General features: G+C 36.7%; 1 protein-coding gene across 1 annotated transcript in view; it reads right to left on the minus strand.

Moving 5' to 3' along the window:
* Nucleotides 1-204: 204 nt before the first annotated feature.
* Nucleotides 205-14,308, minus strand: part of LOC127582961 (signal transducer and activator of transcription 5B-like) — a 107,052-nt gene continuing 92,948 nt past the window's right edge. Inside the window, 6 exon segments of the mRNA XM_052038619.1 lie at nt 205-7,232; nt 10,135-10,242; nt 12,305-12,356; nt 12,729-12,884; nt 13,563-13,705; nt 14,045-14,139. Coding sequence (XP_051894579.1) covers nt 7,106-7,232; nt 10,135-10,242; nt 12,305-12,356; nt 12,729-12,884; nt 13,563-13,705; nt 14,045-14,139 — 681 coding nt within the window. The 3' untranslated portion in view covers nt 205-7,105.

Consider the following 14,308-nt stretch of genomic DNA (forward strand, 5'->3'; position numbering starts at 1 on the left):
AATATTGTTATATTTAGAGATGACATAAGCCCTAGTAACTTGAAGTTAGATAAATATTTTGAATTCTAATATCCTTTAATACTACAAAGGTGCTTTGGATTCAATGATCACAAACTGCAATAAAGCATATTTCCCCCATAAATTTTGCAAAAAAAATGCATTCCAATAATTGTCCACTCATCTCAAGCATTCTCCAAGGTCTCATTTGAGGGCTTTATTTATGGTACAGTACAATTCTTTCCTTTTGTGCCAATGCAATACAATAACATCTTAACTTTCATCTATTCTTGTTTATCTGCCTAAGCGGATCAAAATATAGTATAAAATTATTTCTCCATTCCTTAGAAATTCAGGCATTTTTATTTGCTCCATCATGTACTGTCTCAATTGAATTGCAGAGCTGCAAGGTATTTTCTGGGAATTAAACAATGCAGCAAGGAAACCTGGAAGAAAATTGCAGGGCTTGGAAAATAATTGTTTTGACATTCAGGAATCACCTAACAGGATAATGAAATTTTTTTCAATTGGTACAGGAATGCAGTGCAACTACGAATGAAAATCAGAACATTGCAGATGCTGGAAATCTGAAATAAAACAGAAAATGCTGGAACCACTCAGGTCAGGCAGCATCTGCGGAAAGAGAAACAAAGATAAGATTTCAAGCTAAATGACCCTTTGTCTGTTCCCATCCATCACTCCTGCTTCCTTCTCTAACTTGAGATTGCCTTTTTTAATTTTTCTCTCCCAGTTCTGACAAAGGGACTTCAAACTGAAACATTAACTGTTTTTCTTTTAATGGATGCTGCCTGACCTGCTGACTGTCTTCAGCTTAGTATACTATAAATATTGATTGCAAGGGGATGGAGGTAGGGTAGTTAGAGACAGGCGATTTGACCACAATCCAGGTACATGGCCTACAAAAAAAATGCTGACCCTACTCCACAAAACCAAATAACTAACTGCTCTTCTATAAGAGTCAATGTAGACACAAGTTTATGTTAAATAGTTCGCTGCAACTGAAACCCAGTTAATCAGGTATAAAAATGAGAAAAGCACTGAGACAACAGAGATAGTTAAAAAATAAATCAATTTACTGGTAAAGCTTATTAACAGACATACATTCTATCCAATTTAAATGAACTTTTAGATTGTAAACGTTTATGTTATTACAATACTTTTGTAACTAAATTCATGAAAAGTGTGTTGTTATTATGGATTTAGTGATAACATACCATAAAATTATCACTGTTAATCTGTATTGTTTTATGGTGTGCACAGCATAAGCACAATGAAGAACATGTACAGCATAATTTAGGTACCCCATTAAAAATATTGCTTTAACTGGTATTAGTAAAATCAGGTCAAAGCTGCAAATTGTTCTTCCCCATCTCCCATCACATTGTCCCTCCCCCTTAAAAACAAAATACAAGTAGATCACTCGAGGTGAGAAGTAGAACAGGTTGAAAGTACATTGAAGATGTAGTTGTCCACTCTCTTCATTTTACAAGGATCCTTCATGTACTAAATTACATATAAAAATGCAAGCCTAAATATACTTGTATCTTTAAAAAATTCACACAGGAATGCATTCATCAGTCTATGTCACTGTGTCATGGCAGAGACACAACCTCACATTTATGCTTTTATAATTAGTTTTTTTTCTGACCAGTTGGCATCAGACTCTCTGAAGGACAGAAAAAGAAAAAAAATTGAATGTACACTCACTCTTATGTGAATTGAACTTCACAATCTATTTTGTATTAGGTGTCCGTCACAAACATTAGGTCAACACTGAGTAAAACCTGAGCAAGAAAATACTTTTAAGCATTGTTTTTAACATCTGGATGAGTAACCGTCCTGCTAGAATTTGGTTCTTTACTCCACTGGCTGGTCTGCAAGGTCAGTTTAATTTCATCTTTGTTCTATAGATAAAGTACCACTGGAAAAAATCCCATTGTCTACTTGAACTTTCTTTATGATGAGCTTAAAACTAATTGTGTAAAGTCACAGCCAAACCCAATTCTGTTCTCAGCCAATGGCATACAGATTTCCAACTGAATGGTAAGTGAATACTGAGTGAGGTATTACCATCTTATTGGTTATGGTTTAGGAGTGAAAAACAAGACTAAATCAGCAGAGTAAGGCTCAACCTTGCTAGATATCTTGTAGGGTCACAGCATCTCTGACACAAAGTACAACAATTCTTACTGATTCTGAGAAAAGTATCTTTTTGGCCCTCACACCAAGATGACACCCAAGTAACTCATGCTTCCAACCACATGTACTGAGCCAAGGCATAGGCAATTGCTCATTTATTTTTAATCCTGTGCCAAGAAAAATTCTCTGCAAAACTCTAACCATCGAAGTTTAATAGGATGAGGAGAGTTCAAGGTGCATTAGGGATGCCATCATTTGAAAAATGACAATGATTCTTTCAAGGTAGATCTCGATTTCTATTTCCAGTTTCCTTCACATGCTTAAGAACCATAAAGTACAAGTTTTTAAAAAAATATATAGGTTCTCCCCAGGTTGCGAACACCAATTTAAGGACACCTGTACATACAAACAAGCTGACTTACTAATTATTGACCTTCTGAAAATTTTCAAACAACTTTTGAAACAAGCTTCCTCAACTCTATAGCAGAGCATCACAGGTGAGTGTGAAGTGAATCAAGTGATTTGGAGTTAGTCAGTGCAGTTGGAGCCCAACCATGCAGCTGTATGCTGTTGAGGCAGAGGCAATTAGTGGTTTGAGCTGCTGTGCCAGCTGTTCCAAGGTCTGTTTGGGGATAGATTTGCCAGCTACTGCAGGTTGCAGGTGATTTTTTTTAAATCACAGCTGAGCAGGGCATTCCCCTGGGCTTTTGGGAGACCTGCAGAATCGATTTGCCGGCTGCTGTGGGGCTGCAAACATCTTCTTCTGGATGGCAATGGAGCCCCCCTCCTCTCCCCCCCCCCCCAACCACTCAGCCACAACAATAGGGGGGCTGGGGTGAGCCAGGCAGAGCTGGGAGCACCAAGCACTCACTTGCTCAATGAGTCAGTGAGGTCAGCTGCTCTTCCTGTGCTATTTTGCTCTCCCATCACAGCTGCTTCTATGATCCTCCCATATACACTGTTTTTGTTCATTCCCGATTTACAAAAAATCCGGGTTTGAACAGTTCTCCAGAACGGAACCCCTCCATCATCTGTGGACTGCCTATAAAGATTGCTTCTATTTGTGATTGTGAGGGGCATGTAACAGCATTTTCCTGCATTCTACCTAATGTAAGTTGCAATGTTTGGTGATCATATTAACCTGGATTTTGCTGACACAGACTTGCCAGCTGCTATTCCTAGACTTACCTAATCTGAATGTGCTGACCCAAAAGCTTCCCAGAGTCCGATGCTGAAACTCTGAGCAGCAACATAGCTTAGAATGATACAATAGAGAAACTAATCTGAATGCCTTTGACAGCTGGTGAAGTCCTAATCCTCTCACCCACAGCTCTGCAAACTGAAAGACATCAGGGTTTCTAAAATGTTCCTGATCGTTTTTGACTTTCAGTTACATTTTAAACTTGTTACAAATGAGAAAGAACTTTAAAAAGTAAACTCAACTAAAAACACCTTTAAATATATAGACATTAAACAAACCAAAATAATTTAAAAAGGAACACCTATTTTTCACTGCAGCCTACAATCTCCATTGAAATCAATGCACTGCGGACCTGTACCAAGTCTATCTTGGCACTGGATCCACAAGCTGATTCAGTGAATCACAGCAAAATCCAACTCCAGCACTGTATTCCATAGGGAATCCAGCAATGGACCCACTAAAAGATGAAGTGACAAATTTTGCTAAGGACTTTTGCATTTGGGATTTATCAGCAAAATACATGCTGTGATATTCCATGCAGTTTGCATATGAAGCAGCCTCTCACATTCATTGATTATCAGCTTCAGTTTGGTTGATATCCAGGATGCTGCTTTCAACACACCTCCGTTGGCACTAAATTTCCAGGCAAGAGGACTATTGTGACATTTATTGGCTACATTGTACACTACTAACCACTTTGCTGAAAACTGTCGGATACACTTAATGCCTTTTTCTCGAGACTACAACTTTCTTAACTAAATAAACCCAAGACTAGGATTGGATGGCGGGTAGGGGACAGACAACTGAGCTAAGTCACAGAGGTTCTAGACCTTTATGATAGAGGAAGCAGGGGACTCCAAATGATTGAGGAAAACGATTTCTTCAACCAAAAGTGGAAATGCTCCAATAGTGTGTGCTTGGTTCCTGGAGAAAACCAGCACTGGCTTGTATGGTTCTGTATGACACTGAATGATGCCTTGCCTTGAAGATACATTCAACTAATGTAAGCTTCAGTCTCTGCATCAGAAAATATCTCCTTCAGCAAATCAGCAAGCTGTGTTACAGAAACAGATTCTCCAGTCAACTCCAACAATTCTTTAAAGGCTGATCATATTCCACTAAAATTCATCTCTCCTTCTTACTTTACGTACACTAACATTATCACTTGAACTTGAATCACAGTAGGATTCTTTAATCGTCATGATGAATGCCAGGGCAGGAGAGCCGGAACTTTCCTTTAAAAAAAATCTGTGGTTAACAGCCACTGCAACAGACAACATTCACTGTAACAGATTTTAGATTCAGAGTAACTGCTCTCACTACATTATCCCAACAATATATCTTCATCCCACTTTCAAAGGTGATCTGTTCTTGAGCCAGCAATCTTAAATGCTCCCTCTGTGCTACTGAATTGTATATGGACTGATGACCTAGAACTGAGATAAAGCAAACTGATAAGTTACCCTTACGATCTGAAAAGAGAATGCACCACATTCCTGCCTAAGTTGAACTCATACCCTAAAGTAAATGATTCTACTGTTTTCTGATATCATGCAAAAGGAATGAAATGCATTCTTCGCCAAAGGCCAATTCTGTAAAAAAAAGTGCACTGGCTAATATGAGACTGTATCCAAGTCAAATCATGCATCAGTTGATATGCATTAGGAACTGATTTAACATAATGTTGTCAATGAAGTCTGGATGGGAAGTTTCAGGAGGAAATGATTATCAAAGAGAAGATACACCAATATAACAGCTGAATTATGGAAGATACAGTATGAAATATTTTATAAAAAAACGTAGTGGGAGTATGCCTCCAGAATTTAGAGGAATAGAAATTCACCTTTTCCTGTATGTACTGTATTCAGCAATTGTCTGTAATATATGCAAGTCCTGAAGAAATGTTTTCACCATACTATGTACAAGTACATAATTGTATCAGAATTAAAGTTTGGCAGTAGCAATAAACTGGTCTTTTGTTAGTTTTCCCAACATTAAAGATAACCAATTATGTAACTAAATTTAAATTTGTTACATCTCAGTAGGCCCAGGCATTTGAACAAAAAAAAGCAATGAACAGAAGCAGCCAGAATAATTGTTTTTTTTAGAATATGGGTAAGCATATCTATTAATTTAAAATGTAAACATTGCCACTGCTTATGTCCTCCCGTTTGCTTGTGGCTGTTAGGCTGAACATGGCATTCCTGAACAAATGATAATGGCAAATATCAGAATGGGCACCCCTCTAAGAAAAACACTGCTTCAATCCATGTAAATTGTAATAGTGGTTGCTTAAAAATGAAAGATTAAAAAGATTCCCTTTACACATTTATTAGACGGGTGGTCCCTTTGAAAAGCTTTTGTTGCAACAAATAGTTTTTGTTACCAACTTGTGTCCGAATATTGCCAACATCAGCAACAGTGACAAGTCATATTCAAGAATGCATACTTAAGTTTTTAAATACTTCCCAACTATTGCATCAACTAACTTACACTACAGCTTATTAAGGCATCTCAGAAGTCTGGCTGCTTTTACTCATTGTGAGACTTATCTACCAGAGATCAAAATGCATTAAAACCATTTTGCACATATTCCTTATTATTCACATGACAGAGATCAAGATATTGAGTTCAATTGACCTCAGCATGGCGTATTGGCTAAACATTACATCAAACCGAAGACAGGTCTTCCATGCAGGCATAAAGGCAACCAAAGTAAAAAGATACTTTCTTCAAGTAGGCCTGTAAGGACAACACTGCTCTTACGTGATTAAACAGCACCTTGTACAGCTTCTTTCTAATATCTGCAAAGAATTTTAAATATTCCAAATGTTAACTAGCTTTCACGACCAAATTCAGCAAGTACTTAATTGTGCCAAAAATGATACAGCACAAACTAGTTATCTTTAGAGTACATACATGCCTTAATTTTGCAAAGTGTAAATCTTGACAGTTATGCCATTCCAAACTCATGCACTTCTTATAACAAACCACATAGCCTAGATTATGTAAAGAGATCCTCTAAAACTACCTTGATTCTGAAATAGGTCAAATACGTGATCATTTTTTTAAACCTTGTTCAATTCAGAGCTATCATAGAAACAACAAATACAATTATGAACAAAATGGTTCAGGGATACAAAAATATACAAACTATCCCTCCCAAATATCTCTTCAATATGTCACCGACATTGTGATGAGTCAATTTCTTTTTTTAAAAAAAAGAGCAAAATCGTTGTTAGTGTGGCCCTTCAGTGCCAATTGCGAGCCAATGCTCAAAGCTTCAATCAAAAACTGAATAATAATTTCCAATAAACCATGTAAAGAATTATCTTGGTAAATAATTGAAAAGTAGAATCCATGCACAAATAACGTAGCTTTGACCGGCTTCTCAGTAAGGACAATGATCAAATTTAGGACTTAATTTGGCATTTGCCTTGGCACACTAAAATACAAATTAAAACTATTTACCAGAAAGTAACTAAAATTCTGAAAGGGTAAATAAAACTCATGCAAATAGCAACTTGCATTTTGTACAACATAAAATAACTATAAATGCAGTCTCCAAAACTGCAGCCTTTTTCCAAGCAATCAGGACATTTAAAAACATTTGCACTGCTTCAACATGCACAAAAATATTAGATTCACGAGCAATATTAACATTTCACATTATGAACGATTTGGAAATGAAGCAACTTATGGAATGAAACCATAAGATACAATTTTCTATGAGGTGGGGATGGTAAATCATGTTGATTGATGAGGAAGCCACTGATTATCCATTGGTCTGCGCAGAAGTTCTTCCACATGTCTGGCAACATCCATTGTATCATCAAGGTCAAAATCACCATCAGGATCAAGCATGCTGTCTGGGCTGAATAAAAGAAAATCATGAAATATTATAAATGTGGGTTTGATTTTCATTAGGGCAATATTATCTGTAAAAAGAATTTTATTTCTGTTGCATTTTCCAAAATGCATCTTTGCAAACAGAATTTGTAAAAACAAATTGTTTCTTCATACATCCCAAATTGAATATATCAACAACTTGCATTTATACACTTTTATTTTAGGACACTGCCCCATGCCACTTTACAAAGAGCAATCAGTTATAAACAGACACTATTTCAAATTAGATGAGATGGGGATGAATTAAAAGTCAAAGCAAGTTGCATCGGTGACCAAAGACAATGTCTTCGTTCTTCAGAATATTTAGCTACAGGAGATAGTGCCTTATTTAGGACTGAATGTTGGTCAAACCATCTGATCTCACAGTAGTAGATGGGTTGACTGAAAATGGGGATGGAGATTGTAAATGGGTTTGACATAAATTTTCCAATCCTTCCTATATACTGCAGAGTGCCAGAGGAAAGAAAAAAATGGGAAGGACGATATCCTTAGCAACTATACACAGGTCAGTTTAATCTGTGCAGAGCGAAGCTTTTCAAAACAATCACAAGAAAACAGGGGGCACTTGGAGAAATTTGAGTTGATAAAACAGCCAGCAAGGAATTGCTAAAGACCGACTGTGTTTGACAAACCTGAATGAATTTTTTGATGTGATAGAGAAGGTTGATGAAAGGACTATATAGCAGTCATCTATGTGGATTTTCAGAAGGTGCTTAATAAAGTTCCGGATTAAAGGCTGGAGGATGTTATACAGTTGAGTTCTCCACGGGCAAGTACCTGGACCATAAACTGACCTGCCTGTAGTTTCTAGGGATGTCATACTTCCCATTTTTCCTGACCTTTGGCACCTTCCCTGCATGTAGGGAGGAGTGGAAAATTATGCCTTTCAGTAATCTGCACCCCATTTTACAATATTAATGACTTGGATATTGGTGTGCTGAGTAAAGTTTAAGACTGCAGATGACACCAAACCTGGTAAACAGTGAGCCTAGTTAAAGAATACAAAAGGATGCAGATAGGTTATCGAAGTGGGCAGCACCAAATTTAGACTGAATTGCTATATTTTGGCAGAAAGAACAAGCAAAGACAACACAGATTAGATGGTACGTTTCTATATGCTGCACAAGTACAGAGGTGGCCAGGTATATGTATATTAATCTTTCAAAGATGACTGGACACCTTGAGGTGCTTATATGTAAAAGACTACCAAGAGGAAAGCTCACACGTTAGTGCATTACTTATATTGCTTTACTTTGATCATTTCGTGTGATTAATTAAATGATCAAAGAAAAAAAGAGGTGGGATCCTGAGCTTCATAGATATTATAAAAGAAGGGAGGCTACGCTGAATGTTTATAAAACACTGGCTAAGCCACAAATTAAGTAGTGTCCCCAATTCTGGTCATCATCCTGGAAAGGTGTAAAGGTGCAGAACAGATTTAGCAGGATGTTACAGTTAATGCGAAATTTCATCCATGAGGTTAGAAGAGTGGAGTTTCTTTCTGTTGGAGTAACAGAGGCTGTGATGAGATTTGAGAGAGGCATGCAAGATCACGTCAGGCTTAAAAAGAGCACACAGGTAATGTTCTAATCATGAACCCAAGGGATATCATGGTGGGCCAAAGGGCCTGTTTGTGCTGTATGGTTCAAAAGGGATGGGAAAAGATACAGAGCTGATGTGAGGATGCAGAACACATTTTATCTAATGAATCTGAACAAAACCAGAAAATAATATCAATTTATGACAGGTTATGTCAGTAACTGTGGACAAAGATTATGGCTGGCCTACGAAACGATTATTAAAATTAAAATTCTATAACATTTAATTTTGTCTTTTGAATCCAACTTAACTTCAATCACCCATAATCTAACAAGCAATACTGTGGCATATGAGCCTTTCTTTTGATAGCATTTTTACATCTAGTACAAGTTGCCAATTAGTATTACAGTGAGGAAGTGCTGTACTATTGGAGGTACCACCAATTAAATGACATATTAAACTGAGGTTCTGTTTGTCAACTTCAATTATTTAGAAGGTATAAAACATTCCTTTGTATTAAGGTTTGAGTGACATCTGATCTATAGAGACCAATTTGTGGGGATTCTTTGAAATAAATTAGTTTGCAGTCAGTCTATTGTATAATTAAGTAGCTTTCTATTTTTAAGAAGTCCACATACTTTATTGCATGATAATGCTTGCTTTAATAAACTAGCTTGCATATTAATTGGAAGTCTGTTTGGATCATTTGATTTGAAACAAAAAGGAAGCCTTTCAGACAGCAGAAATATTGGTTTTGATGCCCATGGAGTGAACAGCAGGTATTGGGGAAGAGTCAGAGTCATACAGCAAGGAAAACGCCCTTTAGCCCAACTTGTCCATGCCAACCTAGATGTCTGCTTTAGAGGGCTACTTTAAAAAGCATGGGTCTGCATGATTGCTAATATCTCTGATGCAGAGATCCAAGAGGAAAGGATTTTCTAACAGGGCAACAACAAGAATGTAATTCATGAATTTGTCACACTTGTCTTGAAACAGTTGATGTGCTTATGACTGACAGATAACCCATTATGGGTATTGCTTTATGTTATAGGCATACTTTAATTTTAATATATACCATTTGTTATGTCATTACGTTACTCATTTATACACAGATGTTCCATGACTTCCATGACACCTGCACTTCCAAGAGAATTTGGAACAAATATACACATTGTAAGCTTAAAGTGAAACTATCAAATACATTTCTTGATGGGATAAAAATTATATCATTTGGATAAAAATGGGCAATTAAAAAAAAACACGAGATCTCTCCTGAACTGTTTGAACAAAAGTCCTCAAAATAGTAATAATTGGAAAAGACAGCTTACTTTTGTGGGTAGAGGGGATACTGTGGTGGGTGACCAACTGCAGGTGATGCTGCTGGTTCCATATAGGTACTACTTGCTGATGTTCCATCAGATGATGCTGTAGCAAATCTGCAACAAGCAAGGTGATCAGTTCCAACCAGTACAGTAGTTGATTGAATTATCACTCTCTTCGCCCCCCCCAACCCCCCCGCCACCCGACAAGGTACTTGCAAATATTGTAAATGCAAATTTATTGGACCATAAAATTTTCGTGACCAACTTACCAAAATCCTAACATGCCATGTTCCTCTACTGAGGTAAATATTTGGGAAGATCTCTGCAAAGATCCCACATTATGAATGATCAAATTATTCTCCCTATAGCTATTTCAATAAAAATAAATAATGCTAGTTTAGTAATGGGCTATATTTTAAATAACAGAAAATGCTGGAAACACTCAATCAGTATTTGTGGAAAACATTAATGAGCAAACAAACTAGGAACTGCCTTAGGCCATTCGGACCTTCAAAACTGCTCTGCTCTTTAATTGAATGCTCTGGATGTAATCTCAGCTCCACATTCCCATCGACCTTCAGTAGTCTTTCACCATCTTGCTTATCAATTATCTAAAATTTATGCCTTAATATTATTCAAAGACTCTGCTTCCTCCAGCCTCCAATAAAGAGTTGCAGAGACTTATGACCCTCAGAGAAAAAATGTTGCCTCAAATATGTTTTAAAATGGACAACCATGTATTCTAAAACAATGATTCCTGATTCTAGATTCTCCCACAATACAAAATATTTTCTCTACATGCAACAAGTCAAGACTTCAGGACACAGTGAACACAATGGCACAGCTAGTAGAGCCACTGCCTCTCACTACCGGTGATCCAGGTTCAATCCTGGCTTTGGGCACTGTCTGTGTGGAATTTAAAAGTTCTGCCTACAACTGCCTGGGTTTCCTTTGGTTGATCTGGTTTCCTCCCACATCCCAAGAGGCGTGGAGCTTGGTAAATTAATTGGCCACTGTAAATTGACCCTGGTGTGCTGTTCAGTTGTAGAATCTGGGGGGAGTTAATGAGAACGTGGAGAGAACAAAAATTGGGATTAGTGTAAGTGGGTGGTTCATGGTTGGCACGGACCAGGTGGACTGAAGTGCCCGTTTCTGTGCAGCATCAACAAATCTGTGACCTATTTCAATCAAGCCTCCTTTCACTTGTCTAAACTCCAGCGAATACAAACCTGGCACCTCCAACTTTTCCTCATATGACAACCTTCCCATTCCACGTACCAGTCTAGCGTATCAGCTCTGAACTGTATTCAATACATTAACCTTCTTCATTAAGAAAGACATCTAGTACTCCGGATGTGGTCCTATGTAACTAATGCACAACTTCCCACATTTGTATTCAATTTCCTAAGCTGTAAACAATAACATTTTGTTGACTTATTTGCTGCATGCTAGCCTCTTGAGAATCATGTACTAAGACACCCAGATCCTTATGCCTCTCGGGGATCGACAATCAGTATTTAGATAATATGCTTCCTTTTTTTTAACCAAAATATACAATTTCACATTTACCCACATTTTACTCCATGTGACAGATCTATTCCCACTCAATTAATGCATCTTATCTTCACAACTTAGTGATCTTTGTGTCATGAACAAATTTAGCAATTATATCTTTGGTGCCTTCAGCTAAATATATATTATATAACGAAAAGCTGAGGATCCAGTGCTGATCCCTGTGGCATACCGCTTGACACATCTTCTCAACCCCCCCAGAAACATTTTTGCCTGCTCTGTTTCCTGTTAGCTAGCAAATTTTTATCCACACCAATGTTACCTCCTGAGCTTTTATTTTCCACAAGCACCTCTGATGTGGCACCTTATCAAATGCTTTCTGAAAATTTGGTCTTCCCCCTTGTGATTGATAAAAGGTCATTGATCTGAAACCCTAATCCTTTTTCCTCTCTCCACAGATGCTGTCTGACCTCATGAATATATTCAGCATTTTGTTTTTATCATCATCTTGGCTATGTAATAGAAATACAAAAGCATAATTAATTAGATAGTTAATGAATAGAAAAGGTAGATGATAAAAATCCAACAGACAATTTGTAGAGAACTTGGGTATGAAAGTAAAACAAAGTTTATGTGTTCTTGAACATGTCATTGCAATACTTACTCTGGAACCACTTGTTTGATCTGTGGTTTTACATATCCATCTACTGCTTTTGCTGCAATTGAGGATAAACAGACAACCAAAATTATTAACATATTAATACTTGGAGAGCTTTAAACATTCTAAATAACTAAGATACTTTAAATCTTTGCTACAGAAATAAAACATGGCCATGATCACTTACACCATAACTTTATTGTTTGATTTAAAACATGATTGCTTTGAAGTGCATAAGAGAATTAATGAAATATTATTAGTTTTGTAGATGATAATTCAAGCAGCTACAAAATTATCAAAGTAATAGCATCTGTTCACAATAGTGATTAATCACATGCAGTTTATAGGACTGGTTTCATTTTCTCTCCTTGGAGTTTCTCATGCATCACAAACCACTACATGTTCAAGTAATAAAAGAATTGATACTTACACAATGGTGGTGTATAATATTTAGAAAACACATCATCTTTGGGTCTGTCTGGGTACAAATACAGCAAATGATTGAGATCACTGATACGATCTGCCAGCGATCGAATTGAAAAATCTTTGGTTGTGTATGGCATAAGATTCCAAACCATCCTTTCTCCTGTAAAAAATTACACTTTAAAGTTAATACATAATTTATGCTTTAAGAGAAGCAGCACAGTATTTTTATAAACTAACTATGTAGTCTAATTTTCTAAAAATGCTTCAAATATTGAACACAAACAGCAGTTTCATTGAACCTTTGCAGTGCACATGCCATTCATATAACCTCATGATGGTTGCAGTTACAAGTTGTCCCTGGGTAATGAATGCGTTTCATTTTTACAGATATCTGCAAGTAAATTTTGTTCATAAATTAGAAAATACATTAAAGTCACTCGATATGGTAACCATACCTCCACATTATTGTAATGAATGGCATCAAAAGCACACAACACTGATAAGAAGCAACAATTACGAAAAGTGAAGAGAGAGAAGAATAGTTCTGTCTTTCGTAGAAATGAATGTATCTTCATAAATCAGACTACCAAATTTAATATTATGGAAGCTTGTTCATATGCAGGGAGTGTCCATAAATCAAGCGTTCTTAACCCTGAGACGGTCTGTATTCAACAGATTAGAATACATTAAACTAATTTTTATTTCAATAAATCATCTTTGCACAATTATACATCTAAACATTTTAACATTTAATCAGAAATGGCTTAAAAAGTTAATTCCGTAACAGCTGCTGCAAGAGACAGAAGTTAAGGACACAGACACTTTCCTATGATCACACCTGCTTTGTTGGGATTATCTGCTACCCACGCTATTGTAATCCCTCCAATCTCTGAGTCACTGAATCGCAGCAGAAAGGTTCCATTTGGCTTGGAAAGCAGCATATCTTGTGCCTGTTGCTTGTTTACAAACCCCAAAATTGCCCTGCATGAAGCACAAGTGAACATTCTGATAGTACTAGAACTTCATTTCAAATAAAATACACAAGTTGTTTCGCAAAAATTATTATCCAAACACTACACTGTTCCTTACACTATTGATTTTTTTTTCACTATGCATTTATTCCTGTCAGATGATTAATCAGAAATAAGCAGTAACTGTTATCATCTTTGCCAATATTGCATGAATGAAAAAAGAAAAATAAAGTCTTCAAAAACTGAAAATTACTTTAATGTGATTGGCTTGCTGTGTGTTCAAACACAGGAACATGTAGATCTGGCAAAGGCAGACATAGTAAAACAGTTACAGTTTTACAGAAATTACCCATCATTCCAATGAGGCTTCAGATGCTTTTTTGTCAGCTCCATGACTCCATCAAACCACTGCCAGAATGTGAAATTTCGACCAGGTAAACTTTCCTTTAAGAAAAGAAAATCAAAACGTTTCTAAAAGTATCCTATTCACCTTTATGTTTATTCCTCCATCTTCAAAATGAAACTAGCAATCTTTGGGTAATTTCTAGCAAAACCAACTCTACAGCAGTTGCCTAGACCAATTTGTGAGTGCATCGGAAAGATCTCAGGTAAA

Source organism: Pristis pectinata, chromosome 25, assembly GCF_009764475.1.
Source record: "Pristis pectinata isolate sPriPec2 chromosome 25, sPriPec2.1.pri, whole genome shotgun sequence".
Taxonomy (NCBI): domain Eukaryota; kingdom Metazoa; phylum Chordata; class Chondrichthyes; order Rhinopristiformes; family Pristidae; genus Pristis; species Pristis pectinata.